The 22,672-nt window shown below is 37.5% G+C and overlaps 2 protein-coding genes across 9 annotated transcripts in view; both read left to right on the top strand.

Moving 5' to 3' along the window:
- Positions 1-555: 555 nt before the first annotated feature.
- Positions 556-14,773, top strand: LOC106174740 (prestin-like). 3 transcript variants are annotated; one of them, XM_013556415.2, is made up of 19 exons: positions 556-574; positions 6,341-6,783; positions 7,128-7,238; positions 7,527-7,741; positions 8,170-8,334; positions 8,619-8,774; positions 9,133-9,215; positions 9,500-9,647; positions 9,949-10,062; positions 10,355-10,432; positions 10,589-10,684; positions 11,080-11,186; positions 11,452-11,521; positions 11,760-11,963; positions 12,296-12,511; positions 12,793-12,847; positions 13,315-13,439; positions 13,824-13,907; positions 14,263-14,773. In XM_013556415.2, exons 2-19 carry the CDS (start codon positions 6,360-6,362, stop codon positions 14,266-14,268), a joined length of 2,457 nt encoding a protein of 818 aa, XP_013411869.2. In that variant the 5' UTR covers positions 556-574; positions 6,341-6,359; the 3' UTR covers positions 14,269-14,773. The 3 variants fall into 3 exon arrangements, with proteins under 3 accessions (XP_013411869.2, XP_013411868.2, XP_013411867.2); XM_013556414.3 differs by lacking the exon at positions 556-574 and adding an exon at positions 761-995; XM_013556413.2 differs by lacking the exon at positions 556-574 and adding an exon at positions 3,517-3,653.
- A 101-nt stretch (positions 14,774-14,874) lies between these two features.
- The window catches only part of LOC106174744 (prestin), an 88,851-nt gene continuing 81,053 nt past the window's right edge, over positions 14,875-22,672 (top strand). For 2 of the 6 annotated variants that reach the window (XM_087014378.1, XM_087014376.1), the window contains exons 1-7: positions 14,875-15,598; positions 19,287-19,697; positions 20,197-20,307; positions 20,808-21,022; positions 21,162-21,326; positions 21,731-21,886; positions 22,575-22,657. In XM_087014378.1, coding sequence (XP_086870504.1) covers positions 19,307-19,697; positions 20,197-20,307; positions 20,808-21,022; positions 21,162-21,326; positions 21,731-21,886; positions 22,575-22,657 — 1,121 coding nt within the window. In that variant the 5' untranslated portion in view covers positions 14,875-15,598; positions 19,287-19,306. The remainder of the gene's footprint in view (positions 15,599-19,286; positions 19,698-20,196; positions 20,308-20,807; positions 21,023-21,161; positions 21,327-21,730; positions 21,887-22,574; positions 22,658-22,672) is intronic. The other 4 variants (XM_087014377.1, XM_087014373.1, XM_087014374.1 and 1 more) reach the window with 4 other exon arrangements.

Here is a 22,672-nt window from a genome sequence, read left to right as displayed (position 1 = left end):
TGATAACAATTTTAGGACTGAAACAATATGAACATTTCATATTATATCTAATATCTACATATCTGGCCATGACAGCAGTGTGGAATCACTGACAAGTCAACTCGATTCCTGTAGGGAAAATTAAGTTCGTCAGTGACCAGTAATTGACTTTTTCCGATTCAAACGAACGAAAATAGAACATCGATTACTCCGTACCCGGTCGATTATAAAAGATGGCGTTTTTGATGATTTTCGTTGCGGTCTAGCGAGAAAGTGGTAGGGGGTTTTCTCTTGGCGTCCTTGTAGTGAAAGGCCGCATTTTAGCGCTAAAATGAAACATTAAAAATGCTGTCGGTGCACCGAATAGGCTATGTTACAGAGGGCGTTTTATATTTGAACAAATTTGTATGTACTCTCAGTTGCTTTGTTTATAATAGGCATTAGGACCTGTGAAATTAACATGAAACTAAAAGCGCCCAGGCAAAACGCCTGCGGACGGCGGCAGACCGCGTCACGTGGTATTCAAGGATCGTCTGATTGTTCCTGGGTTGTAAAATGCCGAAATATTTAGAATCAAAAGACGTATGTGCAAAAGGTATGTTATGTGTTAGAACAAAGCTCAGTTGATATCAACAGCGGATCTTATGACGTAATCAACTCCTCCCCTCCACCTGAATTACGGTGTTTACATTGGTCAATGGGATGCAATTGGTTAATGGGAGTGAAAAGCTGTTACGCAAACTATGTGAGACCTGCCGAACTGATGGTCAAACCACTTATATCGCCTGCTTACATAACGCCAAATGCATTTGATACCGCCATTTAATACCGAATTCCTCCTCATACAGTATAGCCTATAATATATAGAATACTGGATATATAGGCCCTACAGAGCACATTGATTCCTTTGAGACGAAATTTCAGTACGACAAACAGCTACGCATTGTACAATGCAGGTTTTTTATTAACCTGTAGGGATTTCCAAGGTGATTATACCGTCTTTGAGGCTATTTAGGGTAAGTCAGCATGAATTTTGTGTCAGAATAAAATATTTAAGTTAATTCAAGGTACGCTCTGGTGTCGGGGGCCTCTAAAATAGGAGAAAAATAATTTTGTAACAAACAGCTGGCGGACCCTGCAGTAGTCAGAGAGTACATTGTAAGTTAGGCGCCGGGTGGGGAGTTTGGGGGGGGGGGGGAGGGGGTTTAAATGTTTGCTATATTACCCCACTATACAATGTAGCTCGCACGTTGTCCACAAATATCACTGTTTAAAAATATGACATTGTATTTTCCACGTCTCGAACCTGAATAATGATTAGGTAAACATTGAGAGTTATTTGATATTTTTTACTCCTTCCACATGCGCTTTAATATATTTTATTATTACGGTTGCGTGCTGGTAAGAATATACATGTATAGACTCGTAATCATTGACTTAGTGATCTAGATTAACACCAGTAGAGTAACACGATAAATACCCCTCTCCCGTATCTCGTTTACGCTAAGGTCGACCGGGGCTTAAGTATATAATAGTTATATAATCTTCGACCCACAACACACGTGCCTGTGTCGTACCCTCTACCAGGGTGGCAAAAATATTATAGGGAAAATTACCAAAAGAGATAGTAATTATATCGTCCTTTCATCTGAAGACATATCTGTGAATATCTTGTGAAAAATCAATCTGTGGCCCTGGTAGAGGATACCAGTGTCGGCTGCGCAGGATCCACAGTTTGAAGGTACCGGTATCCTAGCCACGATTTTCCTGCCAGCTCCACCCATCTCTGCATGTGGATCTGATAACTTATACCATTTATGATTAAATGCTTTTAACTTAAAAGTTCTAAATGCTCCCCGTAACGTTTAGATCGTTACGTTTTCCTTTACATTACAGAGCGAAATATCGACTTCCATTGTTTTTATTTGAGGAGTTTTAGATCGCATTCACAACGAGTTGAGCCATGGCTGTACAAATCCTGGAACTAAATATGGCGGACGTACATGAAAGAAAAACCGCCTAATCTTTTAATAGTCTCTCCGCCTCTCACACGCCTCCCCATGCGTCGTCCCTGCGGGGGTACAGTCATTAAATTTCGGCTCCATTGGGACACGACATGGGAAGGCGTGTGAGAGGCGGAGAGACTATCAAATGATAAGGCGGTTTTTCTTTCATGTACGTCCGCCATGTTTAGTTCCAGGATTTGTAAAGCCTGGCTCAACTCGTTGTGAATGCGATCTTATAGTGTTAAGGTCTAAATTGGGCAAGATAAGTACATATATCTTTGAAGGATATAAAAACATAGAAAATATGTCTTTTGGACTCTTTCAGAGGTGTATAAAATACCTTTAAGTTTTAACTATGCGTTTTGCTAGTTTGTTAGCCATAATTTATACACTGTTCCGGCTTTACGGTAGCAGCACTGGAGATGGGGTCTTTGTATAGTTTAAAACACGCACTTTGTTTCAGGGCTCAGTCCCAATGAAACCATCGGTTTACGTAGATCGATCACCTCCTTGGGGACTCTCGCTGAATGCAATCAGATTGACAGATTAACACGCCTCCTTGAATGGACTCTTATCATCACCAGCTTTACTGTATTCTGCTCTACGCTAGGATCAGGAGTGATTACCTCTTAATTTGACTACATTCGGCGAGAGTCCAGGCGGAGTTGGAACGGTCTGTGTAGACCGATAGTTTCATTGGGCATACTGTACATGAAAAGAACTTCCTTTACTTTCCACTTTATTAAACCAAGGTATCCTAAACCCATAACAGTCGAGAAGACACCGATCTATAGCTATTAACTTGTCTTGTAGGTGCAAATTAAAATGTTTACCCTCACGAGCAAAATTAATCAGCCTCTACCAGTGTTTCAATGACAAAAAAAAAAAAAAGAAAAGTAAGATGTTTTAGTGTGGAAAATATCACCACGACCACCAAGCCACGCCCTCACCGTACCAATAAACAAATATTTGAGCTGCATATTACAAGGTGTGTATACCGCTTTGTTGCCCCGTTGCCTTTATCATAGATACTTGTAGATCTTATCGTGCTTTCAGATTAGGTCGTCCCTCTTATTTATTAGTTCTAAAAACTTACAACCTCCGGAAAGTCATCGGTGGTGAGTAAATTTTAAAGTGACGAGATGCACAGTGCATGGATATGCACGTAGTACTGCACTTATGTGCATGTATGTGCATGTATGCAATACATTATAATGCAACGCAGTGTTTTATTGGCGCAGATATGTGACGGTGCATGAAAAAGGGCCCCTTTTTTTAATAAATAATAAGTTGTCGCCGATTCTGCTATGAAATAACGGTATTAGTGGAATATTCCCACTCAAGATTCCCCATATATATTAGAGTTGCATATAAATGTATTATTTATTGACACTTGAGCTTTTTTTGTTAGCCAATATATAGCAGAATATATAGTTTAATTTGACGTCACGCGCCGGCTCCCTTTTGGAGTGCGTGTATTGCACTTGTGATACAGTTCACGATCCACTTAATGAGTGTACAGTATTTGTAGACCATACTGTCTTGGCTGTTCTGTAAGTAACACGGCGTTTACTTCCTAAAGCATTAATTAAAGGATTATTTCTTTGGCCACATCATTTTGTGGAAGAAACCGGCGTAATTTGCGTGCGACTAGGAGGCAGCGTAACGGTAGGTCTACGCGTTTTCCTGCAAGTTTGTTGGGTTACATAACTTGTTTTTGGTAATTTATTGTCCTAGCGACAGACTCACTTATGTCATAAACCTGGCATAAATAGGTGAGGGTAGAGCTAGGAGTGTAAAACAAATAATTGTCAGAGAGGGACGGGAGCTGGCAAGGGGAAAGGAGAGAGAACTGAAAGACTTGAAAAGTGTAGAAATACAGTCGTGCTTGGCAAATGAATCGTTTTGTAGAAAGAACATTATTATGAACCTCTGTTAACATACTTCCTTTCCCGTGAGCTGACGGTCCAATATACAGGGCACAGTGTTTATAAATATGTTTGAACTAGAATTATAAAGAAACGATATCTAAAAGTTAGGATTTCTCTACCTAGAACTAAACGTACGACATACGGTAAACATACAGTACCAAAACACATAGAGAATTCGTGGGCTCCTATGCTATGGCTGCCCATTCAAATAACCGAGGAGCTTTGATCGAGCACGTTGTAACTATTGAGCTGTTCTCGCAAAATGGTAGTATTCGAGGAAAAAAATTAGACCACACAAAAAATTGTTTTTCTTTCAAAAATGGAAACAGCTTTTTGAAAAACCCTGTATCTGAAATTCCGCAAACACTGAGATATTGATTTAATGTTGGCCATCACATATTGTCATAGCCCCATTTTTGAAGGGAGTGAGGGTAGGGCTATGGCTAATAATGCACCCCTCTCGTTACTGCTGAAATTTTTGACAACAGGTGTATTAAATCCAGTACGATATTGATGTCCACTCTGTTGTGATTTGTCTTCCACAAAACCATACTCCTCCTGTTTTTATGTCACGATTAAAAACCATAAAGCAAGGCAAAAGTAGCAGGGTACATGAATAATTATGAGCTGTACGCGCTGTTATATAAGGGGAATGTTAAATTAAAGCAGATACTTAGGAGGTCCCTGGTCGCAAAAAAACCTCAAGTTTGCAAATATCGGACAAAATCTTAACTATCCGTATATATATATATATATATATATATATATATATATATATATATATATATATATATATATATATATATATATATATATTGTTTGATAAAACTATCACGTAATCAGATCCAGTTACTGCCCTGCATCAAATCGTCCCATGTGTAAACGTTATCAATAAACACAGGCGGAGGTTATCAAATAAGTCATAAAGTAAAGCCCAAGAAATGCTGTCCAAGGACCCATTCAAAATAGATTATCCGAATACAAAATGATATGCCGACTAAATATGGCCGACTAATTTAGACCACCAGTCTATGCTCATCAGAGCACTACCCGCACCTTTGCCTGTAGTGTACTCGCCTACATTTCAAAGATGAAGATACATGTACATTGAAGGTCCATTTTACGCGTTTTATCTACAATAAAGTGCCCTGCTCCGCCTAGTGTGACCAGTCAGATGGACACAGGTGATTCACTTGGCGGAGCAGATGGTACGTGTGGAGACTCCTGTGTCATTATTTTTAATCTACGACTTTGCTACAGTAATCAGATAACTGCATGCTGACACGAATTAAAAAAGTCGATAAGCCAGACAGGCCAGTTGTTTAACTAATACACTCGGCCTGAGCAGGCATCGCTGGGTAGACTTTTTGAAAAGTTCGCCACATGTGCACTTTTAAATATAAGGTAAGAGACAATTATATTATAAAGTAAGATACGCAAGTTTTCAATTGAAGGGATACGAAATTTAAAAAAAATGAAAAATTAGTCATTTGTCATGAGGTCAGATGTTGTAGGATTTTGACCAACAGGCGACAAGTATATTAATCATGTGCTATCCGCCTTGGGTTATGTGATAAAAGGATATTACCAAATACTTGTTAACGCCGTAAGACGTTCACGTAATATGTAGATAGGTCAGAACATCCCACTTGTTCAGTGTGGAGACACCCTTCAGGCCGCAACAATATGCTCTCTCTCTCTCTCTATATATATATATATATATATATATATTCACACTTATTTACTAAGGGTTCATTCTCAATGAAACTATCGTTCTACTTAGATCGACCCAACTCCACGGCGAATCTCGCTGAACACAATCAGATTAACAGATTGACACGCCTATCTAACATTGAGTAGAATACAGAGAAGTTGGTAATTATACGAGTGTGTAGGAAACAAGAGTAGGCATGTCAGTCTGTTAAACTGACTGCATTCAGCGAGAGTCCCCGTACATAGAACGACATTTCCATTGGGAATGAGCCCAAATTCTTTGAACATTTCTGTTGTCACCAGCGCGAAGTTTATCACTTCATTTTAGAAATGAATTTATTACCCAGTTGGCTACTGCAGAAAGTCTTTGATGTACACGAGGCACGCGTCGGTGCACGTATTTGCGAAACAAAAAGGGATATCATATATAAGCAGCAGTGCAAGTTTGACAGTCACGAAGATTTACACGTGACATCGACCTTTATATATTCCAATTATACAAAAGCTTTTATCAACCGAAGCAATAAATAATAATATTTCAGTCGAGATCAAATTGTTAATCTTCTCATCATTAGAAGAGCGCATTTATAGGCCTATGCTGTAGAAACAAAAAATATGGAAATAGCACATCGTGTGCTTGTCCTTAAAAATGTTTAATGCCTTAATTTATTTGCTAACTTTGGTCGTGAAATATTTTAGTGTTTATTGCAGGCGTTAGGTAATTGACAAGATGAATGAAACCACAGACACGCATGGGTCCACGGAGGAACCAAACGGGGGGCTACGGCATCGTGCATCGTTTTCCCAAACGGGAACAACAGATTCCACTTCCGGTGCAGAAGGATCTAATACACAAGCGCCCTCTACAAAAAATGGATCGGAAGATGTCAGGACAATTCGGGTTCTTCGACCGGTGTACTCCCAGTCGGCTTTTGATACATTGTATGAGCATACCATGCCAGAGGAAAAAACAGTTAAAGACCACGTTCATCACACGTGGCGAAAACGCTGTGCGTGTTCTTCTGAATGCTTCAAAGCGTTTCTACTGCAACTGTTTCCGTTTGTTGGTATTATGCGCCAGTATAAATTCCCGCTGTGGCTGATATCTGATATTGTGGCGGGGATAACTGTGGGGATAATGAATCTACCCCAAGGTAGGGTCAAATACTACATCAAGCTTTCATTTTAAAACTGCCCCAAAGTACTATTGAATGTTTGGTGTAACCCCCCCATTTCCAATCGAAGTCAAACCATTTTTATATGCAGAATGTCAATAACAATGTAAGTATCAAAATCATATTTACATCTTTAGACATTTGAAATTATGATGAGCAAAGCTCTCTTTAAAGAACTATTAATTGACGCTGTAATTCATGTCAAAATGGATATTCTAAGATCATGTGGATGAATTATCACAGAGGTCGATCTTTAATTTTAAATCGTCTAAATTTTATATATTAGCTACAGCCTGTACAGCCGCTAAAGGTATTTTTTTCAGGTATGGCATATGCATTGGTGAGTGGTCTTCCATCGATTCATGGTTTATATGCATCGTTCTTCCCTCCGTTGGTCTATTTTTTTTTCGGATCATCCAGACACATTTCTATAGGTATGTGAAGCACGCACTGTGTTAGGTGAGACAGGAGTCATTGCGTTCAGCTGGATCTTACATATCCAGAAACACAATCACTCTCAGATCATATAGCGTATGACACTGAAGCATGAATTTTGACTAAACAATAAACACAAATAACTTTGGATATATTACTGTGATTGTGTACCATTAGAAAACAAATGGTTTAATTTTCACCTTTTTTGGTACACATGAGTTTAGTCGTAACCCTTTACAAAGGAAGGAATCAAGTCATCTCGCTGACGCGTTACTTTCTTTTGCCAGCATCTGCTGCAGTGGCAAGTCTTCTCGTTGGCTCTTTTGTTGACAAGCAGACGGCAAACTGGACCCCGTCCACCCCGTTGCTTAACAACAGTACCGATAATACGTCACTGGAGAACGAGATGACGTGTAACGTTGACACCACCGACTACCAGGAGTGTGTAGACTTTAAGATTAACCTCGTCGTGGCTCTGACGCTGTTAGCGGGCTGTTGGCAGGTATGGTTTTCAGTTAAAATATGTGTTGTTTTCTCTCGATCGAACATTGAATTTAGCCGACAAAGAGGGGGGGTTTTATAAAAAAAATTACTTAATTTATTTTTTTGGAGTCTATTGACTGAAGCATCCTCAGCAAATTGTGATTGTTCTGACGGTGGTTTGTACTCTTATTGATAGCGGGTATACATTTAGGTATGTCCAAAGTAACAATATTGGGGGTCAGTCATTTTAAATACATTTCTGATTAATATTACAAAGTCGACTTTCGGTATCCGATTTTTGCATGCAGTTTCTACTGACCAGGAACACTTTTCAGCCTTAAAAGAGTTTTTGTGAAACTGGGCCCTAATTCTTAGCTTTTTGGCCAATTAACCACCAATATCCTTCATCATCGTCTTGCCCCCGTTAAAAAATTATGTATCTTCCAGTTGCTGCAGGGCATACTCCGTCTTGGTTTCATCACCAACTACCTGTCCGACCCCCTCGTCAGTGGATTCACCACAGGAGCCGCCTGTCACGTGTTTTCTTCACAGATTAAACACGTCTTTGGAGTCAGTGTTAAGACTGTGCCTAGTCCATTCAAACTGATTAGCGTAAGTTAAGTAAAATATATCGCGTGGTTTGCAGCTTTTATTCTTAGTATTTTTTTAGCTTTAGTATTTTTTGAGAGTTGTGATTCAAAATCCTTGTAAAACTTAATGTCAAGATCCGTTGATTTCTTATACTAATAGAATTGCAGTTCCTTTATTTCAGCATTACTACGATAATCATTGCCCATAATATCATTTTATACGTATATTAACCATTAATATTAATATAGACCAATCCTTGGATTAAAAGCTTCGTATACAATAGGTTTAAAAACATTATGTTTCAGTTTTACATCCAGTTTTTCCCTGCTCTACCCCAGACCAATTTGACGGCTCTGATCATGTCAGCCATATGTATTCTTACTCTGGTTCTTATTAAAGAGTGTATCAACGCTAGATTTAAGTCCAAAATGAAGGTACCAATTCCTGCAGAGCTACTGGTGGTAGGTACCATCCATTTTCTTTAAAAACGACCCGTCGAAATATTTTGACTAAATAATGCTAATTTTTTATGGGGTTTATCAGAAAAGCAAACCCCTTAGATTTCCAATCAAGCCCTATCTCTTTATTCACAATTTGCCAAAAGTTTTGCAGCAAGGTGGAATCTACCAAAATACCAGACTTTTATTTGAATGGGCTTATATATGTATGTTGATATATTTTATTAAAGATGTTAAGGCTGAGGTTTTTACAAGCTTTTTTATCGGAATAAAAATAATATGATGTCATTTATGGATTTATCTTTGTCTTTTTTGTTAGTATATATTTTTAACAAACATCTTGGTTTAATTTCCATATTAGGTAATAGGTGGGACTCTAGTGTGTTACTTTGTCAAACTGGACGAGGTTTACGACTTGGTTGTGGTTGGTGATATTCCAACAGGGTAAGACCTAAGACATTTTGTGCGTGTTTGGGTTCGCGCGCCTTGTTGTTTGTGTGTGCATGCGCGCGTGCTCGTGTGTGAGTGTTTGATGTGTTTCTTAGCCTTTTCTGAAATAGGTATTATCACTTCATGATGATGAATTATTTATTTTGAATTTATATATTGAAATATTTTATATTTCTTGAATCTTGTATATTTTGACTCCTTGACGTGTTAAGCAATTTTTGTACAATGAAACGACTGGGCAACTTAATATGCAACCTGTCTTCAACATCTATCTTCAGTATTCCGCACCCTAGTATCCCACCGGCTAAATATTTCGGAGAAGTTGTCCTTGACTCGTTTGTCGTGGCAATCGTTGCCTTCAGCATCAACTTGTCTATGGCGAAGATACTGGCCAAGCCCCATGGTTATACTATAGACGCTAACCAGGTACACATCTTGCCTCCCTTTGGCCCTGCTGTCACTGTCCACTTTTTCCAAACAAACGAGTACTAAGATGTCGATAAAAGATTAAAAGAATATACTATAAGCCAAGCATTAAATTTAATAGCACTGAGACCCAATGGTAACATTTTCATCGACCTGAACAAATCTGATTGGAATGCACTTATGGGCTATTTTTAATGTGTTAGTTACTCTGTTGAGGTGTTGGTCCTGCGGCAAACCTTTGGTTTCATCTTAATATCTCTGCATTCTGAAAAGTTTAAGAGTGATGTGCTATTCATTTCAGGAACTTGTTGCCTATGGTCTGAGCAATGTGGTGGGCGGGTTCTTCACTGCCTTCGCCTCGGGGGCCTCCATGTCAAGAAGCTGCGTGCAGGAGTCGGCGGGGTGCAAGACACAGGTAAAAGCCACGTCGGTTGTTAATAGAATTTAATTTCGGTAGTTTTAAAAATTCTACAAATCATCCCCTGATAAGTGTTATTTCTAAAATTCTATTCTTGCACTTTACAAAATCCTTACAGGATGTCCCCCCATGAATTTCGAAGACATAGGTCTTTTGGGGACGTCAGATATAGTATTTAATGATACATCCGTTATCTTCCAAATTGTGTGTGCTGGTATATTTTTGAACCAAATTGTTATAAATTTTTTCTCATGTATTCTTCACATTTGTATTAATTTCCATATTTTAGGTGGCGAGCATCATAGCCAGCGGTTTTATCCTTATTGTCATACTGGCTGCTGGACCACTGTTTAAAACACTTCCAAGGGTAGGAATATGTTTTTCTAAAAAATCAAACACTGAAAAGAAAGGCGTTTTTATCCAAACGATTGCAAAGAGACCCTCGTGTTCTTGAAAATAACCACGAGAATTTTATACTGCTTTTGTAAGTATTATCCATGTGATATCATATTATATATTCCAGTGTGTTCTTGCCTCCATCATCATTGTGGCACTGAAAGGCATGTTCCTGCAAGTAAAAGACCTGAAGAGGCTGTGGAAGATTTCAAAGTTTGATTTTGTAAGGAATCTGACTTTATTACGTTTACAATTGTGGTGCCATTCATGATGAATCATGTCACACCTAACACAGCGCACGGTGTCACACCTAACACAGCGCAGTGTCACACCCAGCACAAGGCACACTTTCTAGTCAACAGCCCCCAAATACACACCAATTTCCACAATCCGGGACCCACCAATGAATAGCAGTATTCGAAATGACAGAAGCGATAAACACACGGTCCTTTTTTACTGCACGTTTTATTTAACGTACATGTAGAGCGCATGGAAAAAATGGTCATATTGGTAAATGGTAATCAATGTTAAGGCACCTTATGATAATTTTTTAAAACTTAAATAGATACTTTTCGGTTCCTGTAATATCTGTAATATCTGTTGTATCCAAATATTTAGGCGATCTGGATTGTTACTTTCCTCGGAGTGGTGATCCTCAACGTGGACTATGGTCTCATGATTGGAGTTGGTTTCTCCCTGCTCACCGTCGTGTTCAGGACACAGTGGTATGGCTTCTTAATTTATAGAATCAGATTCTGTGACCTGAAGTGTATATATAATTATATAACTTGTTTACACTGTTTTCTTATCACCGCATTTGTTGTCCAACGAAAGGTAATTAGTATTCACATTTTAAAGGTGTTTCACAACTACGCCCCAGTGGTATGTTACCTATATCAGTTTAATGCCCGCTATGGTTTTCTAAGATGTGACTTACATGAGCCCGGTTTGATTAAATGTACGGTTTATTATTTTTCTTTTTCTCGTTAGGCCGTACACGTGTTTGTATGGGAGAGTTCCCCATTCGGACATATACAGAGACAGCAATATATACAAGGCGGTAATTATACTTACATCATATTCGTATTAGATAGCCTACCTGCACTTTTAATATTTGAATTTCACCATTCCTGTTATTTGTGTACATAAAAAGTACTCTTATATGCTATACAGAATGGCTTCTAATAACCACAAATTGAAAACAATGGCAAGAAGTAATTTAAATGAGCCCTCTATTTTGCCGAGCAAAGTTTCTGTTGATTTCGTTGACGGGTTGTTTCATGAATTTATATATCCAGGTCGAAGAGATTCCAGGTATCAAGATATTCCACTTTGAATCTTCTTTGTATTACGCCAACGCTGAACACTTCCGGAGCAAGCTGTACGCAGCTACTGGCTGTGATCCTGGACTCCTGAAAGCGAAACAGATGAAGAGCAAAGAGAAAAGAGAGGCGCTGGAGAAAGAGAGAGAGAAGGAAGAGAAGAAAAGACAAAAAGCTGAGGTACGAGTTGAAATGAATATATCACTAGTACACAATGGCGTTGTTTATATTGGAAAAATACGTAGCGTTCAAACCATTGGTTGGTATTTTTGAATGGATAGATAATAATAATAAACAAAAATATTAAGAAAGTTTTCACATAATGTAAATTGTAGAGTGTATACCAAGAATACTACTAACCTTTGACCTTACTCATTTTAATCCGTTTTTTATGCCAGCTTATATTACTTGGGCATTATCGGTAAGGTATAAAGTATATGTTATTCCATCCATAGCTGGCATTGTACAATCTCAGATAAAATCCATAACAATAACTTTTTATCATAATAAAGAAAAGAACGGGAAACGGAGTAAGTAACGGCGCCATGATTGGCCAGTCCAAAGAGGTTCTTACCTTGGAAATAGAAGATATCCATCCAGAAGACAAGGTGGCTACCGAGGGCGTGGTCCACGGAGAGCCTCCACCACAGCCCGACATCCACCACATCATAATTGACTGCTCCGCCATTACCTTTATTGACGCTGTTGGTATCAAGGTACTGAAACAGGTAAAATGATTGCTCTCTCTCTCTCTCTCTCAAATGATATCAAATCAAATAATCCGTTAATAATACATGAAGGCCTTGTGTTAAAATCAAATGAGTATATTTTGATCGTCGAAAATCCATTACATATTTACATTATATTACATATTTTGCCTCTAAGTTATATGTTCCAGTACGGTTTTCCAGTATTGCAAATTGTGGTTATATCGTCAAACTTATCACTCCAATCTTCTTGTTTTGTCTTGAAGCTTTGAAGTAATGTACCTTATTTTTTCTCATTTAAGGTTTTATCAGAATACAAAGAAGTCAACATTCAGGTTGTTTTGGCACATTGCAGAGGTAGGTTAAACAGAGAAAATAAAATCACGTTCGTTGCAGAAAATTGAATAAGAAATTTTAGTACCTATAACCAGCTTTTCTAATAAAAGACTGAAGTTACGGTCAACTCTACTGATGCTGTTTTTATACATTTTTGTTTCGAATTCTGCATTCTAATTGTCTGAAGTAGGTCAGCGTTTTTTTTATCATATTTTGTTACCCAAATTTTATGAGATGATCAAATTTAAAAACATCAACATTATTTGCTGCATCCAAAATATTAAATTGCAGACGCTTTCCCTTGCTAAGAATATAAGCCATGGTCTTTTTTATTTTAGTGATATTAAGTATCTTTGCGTATCTCTGGTAAAATAAGACGACTTGGACTTTTGTTTATTAGTATATATACACAGAAGATTTGTGAAATAGGCCCCCTAGTGATAACGTTTCTAGGTAAACTTTATTGATATGTTATTAATATTAATCAGCCCAGCTCTCAGACATGCTCCACAAGAACGGTTTCATAGAGGACCACGGCAGAGACGTCGTATGTCTCATGGTGCACGACGCTGTCCTGATGGCTCTGGCGGATGACCTTGACCTACTTAAGAAGGTGAAAGAACGGTTTTCTCGGTTATGTTGTAAATGATAACAAATGGTGCGCATAATTACAGTTTTGACAAGTTATCATTTACAATTGTTAACCTTACCGCCAGTTGTGCAGCTTGCACGCTATGCTATAATCAGCACAAAAAGGTACTTGCAACAGAACCATAAGCCATGTTCTTTTTTTCTCGTATTTTTGAAAAGTTATACATGTAAATATTGTAACATGCACGAATTATCGTTCTGTATTCGTTCTATCGTCCACAGAATGTTTTCTAGGGATAAGTATATCATTTGAGGCATTTTATGTAGCAGTTTTTTCATGGCAACTGCAGTTGATGTTGTAATGAAGTTTACCGTTTTATCCCAAATGGTCTCCATTTCTTTACAGTTAGAAGATGACACCCTCATCACATCCCACTCTCCAGAAATTGAAGTGGCAGAGGAAAGCACAAACGATATGGAAGATACGCGGGTAAGTTTTATCTCATGGCAAAAAGTTCTGAATATAAATATACATATGATGTAAATAGGTTACTTTTTTGGGGGTGATAACATCACAATAAAAGTTGCCTTTATTCGCCATTTTATATATATATTTCACGTGATATTCATTAATATATGCATATGCATTTCAGGCCTGAATTTACTAGTACTAATAACAAAAGGACAAAAGGTCTGCAGAGAAAATTCAACATTTAAGTGTTATTTTACTACATGACAGCGACATGTAGACCCCCCTTTCGTCGATGATTATGTGCGTTTAAAATTGTTTTCGTCAGGTGTGAAAATATCACCGATTACATGTAGATGTTTTCTTCTCGATTCAGATGTAGAAGTCGCCAGCAGCAATCCAGGAAAACTGCCTCACCAGTACTCTCATATTCCAAAATGGTGACTCTGCCTTACAAATGTTAAAGGGGACGCTTTCGTGAATTACTTTATTTTCATTGGAAAATTTTCATTATGAATATAGCCACAATAAAAATAATGATAATAATTATAATAAAATTTATTTAAAGACTGAATTCCTTACAAGTTCAGTAGACTTAACAATGATAAAATGCTTTAGTATTAGAAATAAAATATTTTAGTATTAGAAACACGTTGTAAAACCATCGATAAGACATCAAATTAAAGAGTGCACTTCAAATTACATTAAAAGTTTTACACTTAAACAATTTCCCCTATAAAGTTTCTTTGAAAGTAGCTGTAAAACCATAGTTAAGAAATTAAATAAAAGAGTAAATTTAAAATGAAATGAATTGTTTACACCTCACACAATTTCATTTGTAAAGTTCCTTTAAGTTTAAAATAAATGCTCTGAGTTCTTTTTTAAAACCATGTTTTGACACTATTCGAGTGGCAGTATGTTCTATTCCAATGGAGCCGATACCATAAAAGTCTTGTCACCATAGGTTTTTACTCTGCCAGTTCTTTGTTTTAAAGCGCATTCATAACAACCGTCTAAGAGATCAAATATGGCCCACCCATTTGAATACTTGTTGCGTAATTCTCGCGGGGAATCTAATCGGGAATTAAGCGGCAAGCTTTTTAGTGAGTCACCATATTGGATCCGCTGATCTGTTAGTCCGCTGTTCTCAATGGGCTCCTTAAAGTAAGTGACGGACGGGAGGGTGGATAAAATGAAACTAGTTCACAAAGATAAGGAGAAAAAAACATATAATCATGAATGTGCGTAGGATAAAGGCTGTACGGACATCGTGTGACAAATGTAATAAAGGTTTTAAACAGGTTTTAAAGAGACGCTGAAGGCACGCCCTTCTCTTTCCATAGCAATCATCCCATGTCCCCTCCAGCGCAGGGTTTCTGTCATGCGCATTTTTCATTTATGCGAACGCTGCAATTCCACGCCTCTAACGTAGAGCTCACTAATCAACCAATAGACAACGGTCTAATTTTCGCCCTTCACCCTTTGGGGAACACATGGTTTAACTCGTCCAAACTCCACCCTATCACAAGCAGCTCCCTGACCCACGGCCCATGTTTATAGCGCAACGGTCTTTAACACCATTCAGTCTTTGCGTCCCGATCAGCGAGCAACAGCGTTCTAAACGAAGAAACTACGCGGGCCCGAGAAAGACTCGCTGCTCCACCATACACAGACTGAGAAAGCTGAAGCCGCCAACACCGGCAAACTAGCAGGTACATTAAAATTAATAAAAAAATGGGGGGGGGGGGGGGGGAACATGCTCATTACAATTTAGTGATAATAATGGGAATACTACAGTTATAATATTTTTTCAAAGGTTATAAAAAAGGAAATAAAAATAGGAAAAAAACGTAAAGATGCAGTACAAGAAACCGATGTGTACTTTATAGGCCCAAACATTAAGAACGTACTGCATATTTTTGTATATTTCGAAGGTCACCATAAAGATTAAGTTGATAAGTATAAATAGCTAGGGTTTATGTATAATAATTTTTAGATTTTCAGTATACTGCCAAATATTTATCTGAATGTACTACTTGAGAACTGGATTTAATTAAAGCAAAAGCAAAAGTTAGTCAAATGGTATTCTACACATACCAAAAAATATTTATCAGCTGTGTGACTCCAATTTTAGAGTTTGGGTTGAAGGGTTTGGGGGTTTTCGGAAAATGAAAATTGTGAAAAATTTATTTCTAAAGCCTTAAGATACTGTTTAGGAGTTTACTGATTTTCACTAAAAGTGATTCTGTATGGTGGCTCAGGTTGGATATCACTGAATTTAGCAGATGGCTGCACATTCTCAGTCTTTGGAACAATTTGGTACTCACCCAAAATGAAAGACTTGTCAAACAAATTTTTGAAGATCATAAATTGGGGAAAAATTGGTGCTCCGAGGTAAGAGAGATTCTCAGATTCCGTGATATGGAAATACATTTTTTCAAAATATCAATTGTTGACATGGGATACATGGAAAACTCTTCTATGAAAAAGTCCAAATTAATTGAAAAAAAAAAAAAGAAATTTGGAAATTCCCTGATCTCCGAACATACATGACATTTAAAAAAGAAGTGAAAACTGAAAAATATCTTAACATAGATTTAAACAAGAAAGGAAAAAAAATTAACTCAATTTCGGATGGGCATTTTAGATTAAAATGTGGAAACTGGACGTAACAATAACACACTGTCGGAGACATTTAATAAGTCATAGACGATCTCAGTAATTTCAAGTAATAACTTTTATTGTATTCTCTATAATACATTATGTCAATTTTGAAGAGGCTGAGTAGGGCTTGTTTACCTGTCGCATTAAGGAGCCAGTGATAAGGACGTGCATGAAGCCATTGGCTGGAGTACAGACTAAAGGGTGTAATATTGAATAGAGAATCAAAATGTACCTAAGCAGGCAACGAGTTCACATTAAACGATTGAAACTGGTCACTTTTGTCAGTGTGGATTTCCTCTGTAGCGTTTAGACGTAAAGATTTCGACGTATCTAAATTTGCGCGGTTCCGGACAACACGCCTATTAATGAAAGAATGTGCCAACAAGGCAAAAAGAAATTAGAAAATGAGTCATTTCTTACTTCAGTGCACTGCTTATAGAGAGTAAAGTTTTAGATTATGTATCCAAATAAATGATATTAATAAAATTTCTGTGGAAGATGTAATGGAAAAAATGATGCAATTTGCAAAATTTATTGTTAAGATATTTGATCTAAGACAGAAAAATTGTATTTAACAGGTGTCTTCTAAGCCTGAAGGGCTGGGTGTTCTGTGCACATGACACGTTAATAAATGATAATGACGACGATGATGGCTTGTGTTTCAAATTATAAATCTTTCGACGGTCTTACGTGACTTTCTTACTAAATTTGAGGCCAAAAGATGTCATGAGGCTATGGTCGCCTCGAGTGGTTTAGATCATATCGAAAGGTGACAGTCTTCCAAATTAACTATCATCAGTTGACAAGCTCACTAATTGCTGATGCAGTTAAGACTGGGTTCCCATATTTAGATCGATCTAACAGGATCGATCCATCTCCGAGGGGTTTGTAGCTAAATTGTTTTCAGCTTAAGCGGCTTAGATGTCTGGCACGCCTGCTGAAGCTGCTAAACGATAATTAATTACCCCCTAACAGCTTCAGTAATTGTGACAGACATCTAAGCCGCCTAAGATGAAAGCAATATAGTGAGATAGATCTAGGTATTGGAACCCAGTCTAATATGCCCGGCAGTTGACCATAAGGTACAATTAAACTTGTAAATTACGCACCGCCTCACTCCCCAAGCCAGGTTACGACAGGTAACTCATCCTGTCAGATTCTTGGTACGCTTCAATATTTTTTCAATATATCTCTCATATTTCATGTGGTTATGTTATTGGTATTTTAAATGACGTTTATTTTAATATTTAAATGTCGATATTTAAAATAAGTGAGTTCATACACGGTCGCGAACATTAATGAAAGAAATCACTCTCATCTTGAAGCATGCGTGTGCCTAGGCAATACTCACGTGGAAGAAAACGTGGAAGAAAACGTATTACTCACGTGGAAGAAAACGTGGTTGCGGAAAAACTCGAAAAAGAGCGGAAATATAAGATAAAAAAATAAAAGATCGGAAACAGCCCCAATAAAATGGTTCGTAATCCTAATTCGTTACACGAAGTAAAGTGTTGCGTGCTTTGAGGATATGTTTCTTTGTTTCTAAAAGATATTTCAATCGAAAGATTAATAATTTGAAACCTAAGTACCAGTAGTGAGTCTTAACGTGTTTTAGATCATTACCTAATTCAGTGGTTTATAAAAGCGCAATATAATAATAATAATAATAATAATAATAATGATAATAATAATAATAATAATAATAATAATAATAATAATCCGAAAGTAGAATACATTTGAAATATATATAAAAATATTGTTTCACTATTCTGTCAAGAGTATCCCTATGGGCATTGAAAGAAATAAAATATTGTTTTGTTATTGTGACATAAGTCTAAGCACGGGCATAGAATGAGATAAAATATTGTTTTGTTATTGTGACAAGAGTATCCCCATGGGCATAGAAAAGGATAAAATATTGTTTTTTATTGTGACATAAGTATCCCCAGGGACAGAGAAAAGAACAAGATATTTTTGTTATTGTTATTGTGACAAGAGTATATATCTGTACCCGGGCACATGTCACAAAAAAAAAAAAAAAAAAAAAAAAAAAAAAAATCTAGTAGGACGACAATTCATAATCAAGAAGAATAGCAATGATAAAACTTAAAACATATGACCTATCAATTAACTAGTCATCGATGAATAATCAGAACATTATTAATTTTTCTTTGTTTTTGTTATACCTGGCCAGTTTTCCTGCTGTGCATCATTACACGTACGTGTCGTGATTCCGGTGTTTATATACTAGTAGTTATCATACTTGTAAACAAGATGAATGATATAAACAGCTAAAGGGAAATATAAAGAAGTCACTGCCACCACGATCACTGTTAGCAGTAGTGCTGAAATGGTGATTGCGCAAAATTAAAGAAAATCTAACGAAGACAAGTAAATGCTTGAACGGTAAGGAGAAATGGGGTTTAAATACTCATATATATATATATGAAATTATAGTTGGTGGATAAATGTTTAAAACCTCAAGTCGTCCTGCTGAGGTAGTTGTTGTTCAAAAATTCTCACCGGTAAGAAAAGAGCATAGCCGAACATGTGTGAATTTCTGGTGAAAGATTTCTGTGGTACGCCACTTGCGTCAGTGAAAAAGAAAATACACATGCGCAGAAATATGTTTTAATAGTTGAAATAAGGACTGTGGGGAAATATCACGAAACTACGAGGTCGTTAAGTTCATCTGAGAGAACACTTTCATTTTTCATGTTTTTATATCAACTGCAGAAGCGAGACAATAGAGAGAGATGACCCTCGCTATAAACGATGAGGGATTCCGTTCTCGTGGGACCATGACCCGAACAGAGACAACGGCACCCCATCCCGACACTTGTCCAGATGCGACTTCTAAAGACAACCGGGCTGTTGACGTCAGAAAAGTTAGGGTGCTTCGACCTATATACTCGCAGTCTACTTTTGACCTTCTCCATAGACATTCTTCCGAGGTACTTCAGGAAAAGAAAAATGAAGAGAATCGAAGTTGGCGTAAACGCTGCGCATGCTCTTCGGGATGTCTTTGTCGGATTTTACTTCGGCTGTTTCCGTTTGTTGGAATTCTACGCCAGTATAGATACCCGCAGTGGCTGGTGGGAGATATAGTTGCAGGGCTCACAGTGGGTGTGATGAATTTGCCCCAAGGTGAGATTAAACAATTTTAATGTTCAAGTACATGTATCTATCCAATGTGTTGTCCGCCATTTTAAGCAATAATATTTTGACATTTAAGTTTGCACAAATGCTAATATTCAAGAAACCCAGGCTTTTGTGGATATTTTGATGAATTAAGTTCTTTTACCATTATTTATTCAATGCAATAAGTCCTCTTTAATATCCCTATCAGCTACCGTTGAACGGTATAGTTCACAACAATATATGGCGGGTATTTGGAAATCACGTGTTGGAAAGTCTCAAGCCGGTGTAAAAGGAATGGAAGTCCGCTTGGAACCGTAGTCCTCTTCTCAATACAATCTTCCTATATACTAACCCCAACTCTCCAACTACCTCTAACCTGTACTTATCGTATGAAAGCCCGGACTTCCATTCCTAGGACTTCTCTTCCTGGCACACCGATTTCTGGATTGTTCGTCGTATAAAAAAAACAACTTCATATCACTGTTAAAAGGTTTTTATTATCCAGGTATGGCCTATGCCATGATTTGCGGTCTTCCACCAGTCCATGGTCTATATGCGGCCTTCTTCCCTACCTTGGTCTATTTCTTTTTTGGAACATCTAGGCACATTTCTATAGGTAGGTGACCATTGTGTTAGGTGAGACAGTAACCTTGCGTTAACCCCATACGGACCATATATGCGTATCTCAGGAATAATGGCGTTTTGTTGTCACAAGAGAGGTGATTAAAGGAAAGCAATGATCTGAGTGTGTTTCGTATTTTTTGTTCTTGCTATTTTGGAGAAAGTTGGGATGTAAGAGGAGTAAGAAATACATGGTTTTACAGTAACTTTTCCCAAAAAATATATAGAGAAAATGCCATCTCTCTACACCTCATACATATCGATTAATTCCACATTACCTAAAAACCAAAGCAAGTGCGTATCATGCAGATTTTTTTGTGTGTACAAGGCCTGAATGTTCTCTATAACAAATAAAAAACGCGAACTAAATTTAGAACAAGAATTCTTAATTAAGAAAACAATGAACTTATGTCTATATGTACATAAAATGCTGCTATTCTGGCTGTCAAGTGCGGCGTTTTTCTTTGTTTATAGACCCGTTGTATTCTCTTGTAGGGTCTGTAGCCACGTCTAGTTTCCTCGTCGGCTCTTACGTTGATAGACAGACCGCAGCGTGGAGCCCGTCTAGCTTGTTGCCTAGCAACGGTATATACAACACGTCTCTTGGAAACGGGATAGTATGTGATGTGTACACCACGGACAACATGGAATGTGTTGATTATAAGATTAATGTCGTCGTGGCTTTAATGTTGTTGGTGGGCGTTTGGCAGGTATGAAATTAAGATTTCGTTTCCAGGATGTACATGTTTGTTTCTATTACCAAGAATGTATTTTGACTCTGGCCCTTTGTCCTTTAAGATATGATTAATATTTTTATTGTCACCATATATTTATAGTTCTATGCTTCAGTTGCTGAAGGGCGTACTCCGCCTTGGTTTCATCACCAACTACTTGTCTGATCCCCTCGTCAGTGGATTCACCACAGGAGCCGCTTGTCACGTGTTTTCTTCACAGATTAAACACGTGTTTGGAGTCAGTGTTAAGACCGAGCCAAGTCCATTCAAACTGATTAGCGTAAGATAAAGGGCATTTCATACATTGATGCTTATATATATATATATATATATATATATATATATATATATATATATATATATATATATATATATATAATCACACCAACAAAATATTTGTTTTCTTTAAATTTGCCACAACACCTAGTTGAAATACTGACATTATTCACAGATTGCTAACAAAATCCTGTGGATGGCCCTCATATCAGCTGATAACAACATACACAAATTTTTTGTATTATTGCAATTTCCTGCAGGATTGGGTAAATGCATTATTGCACATCTCTATTGACATGAGTAATGCATTCGAACAGTTTTGCACATATACCAGTTTTACCGATGCATTGATTCCTCAAGTGATATCTTGACAAATCTCCACATAGAAATACTTCCGTTCTTTTCCAGTTTTACATCAATTTTCTCCCTGCTGTATCCCAGACCAACCTGACGGCTTTGATCATGTCATCCATTTGCATTCTTACTCTAGTTCTGGTCAAAGAATGCATTAACGCCAGATTTAAGTCCAAAATGAAGGTACCAGTCCCCATAGAACTATTGGTGGTAGGTATTCCATGAGGGGTTCATCGTCCATTATCTTTGTTACTTGAATCCACGATCAGTGTACATAACAGTGTAGCAAGTAAACGGAAAGAAGAGAGTGTAGAAGAGAAAGCTCAAGGGAAGTCTTCCTTGAACAAAATGGGGGTGGGGGAAGTGATATAGTGATATACACTACCTAAGTGACTTAAAACACGGAGACGTCCTTTTTCAAACGTGAAGTGATTTCTTTTAAAACTAGAAAAGCACTCCGAGAGCGCAGACCTCCGCCAAGGCAGCGATTTTTGATTATTATTGATCATTGATTGATCATTGATACGGATCACCACCAAAAACTAATCATCTCTTCCTCGGCCCACTTCTGACAGTTCCTGAAAATTTCATCAAAATCGGCCCATAACTTTTTGAGTTATGTTGATGACAAACAAACGAACAGACAGACAAACAGGGGTGAAAACATAACCTCCTTGGCGGAGGTAATAGATATGAGTTTAAGTAAAATGTGATGTAATATTTTATATAAAGATTAATTGTACTTGTACTTGACGATTACACGTCTTATTTTCAAATATGTCTTGCCCGCACGTATATTGATGCCGCATGTTAATCAATTCAACAACAGCGATGTTTTTTAAAATTAATTTTCTTCGTTCGAACTGTTTGGCACGCTGTCGTACATTTTCCATTGCAGGTGATTTTGGCGACCGCCGTGTGTTACCTGGCTAAATTAGACGAGGTTAACGATGTAGTGGTAGTTGGGGAGTTCTCTGCTGGGTAAGGGCTAACAGC

The sequence above is a fragment of the Lingula anatina genome, chromosome 6 (genome assembly GCF_051362555.1).
Source record: "Lingula anatina isolate TDL-2025a chromosome 6, LinAna3.0, whole genome shotgun sequence".
Taxonomy (NCBI): Eukaryota; Metazoa; Brachiopoda; class Lingulata; order Lingulida; family Lingulidae; genus Lingula; species Lingula anatina.
The sequence above is the reverse complement of the archived record's forward strand: the minus strand, read 5'-3'. Positions and strand labels throughout refer to the sequence as shown.

What these genes read in the sequence shown, in the direction of transcription:
- LOC106174740 (XM_013556415.2), top strand. Translation starts at nt 6,360, where the DNA reads ATGAATGAAACCACAGACACGCATGGGTCCACGGAGGAACCAAACGGG. An exon ending in GATAATGAATCTACCCCAAG is followed by an intron (nt 6,784 to 7,127) that starts GTAGGGTCAAAT and finishes TATTTTTTTCAG; the next exon opens with GTATGGCATATGCATTGGTG. An exon ending in TGTTAGCGGGCTGTTGGCAG is followed by an intron (nt 7,742 to 8,169) that starts GTATGGTTTTCA and finishes TGTATCTTCCAG; the next exon opens with TTGCTGCAGGGCATACTCCG.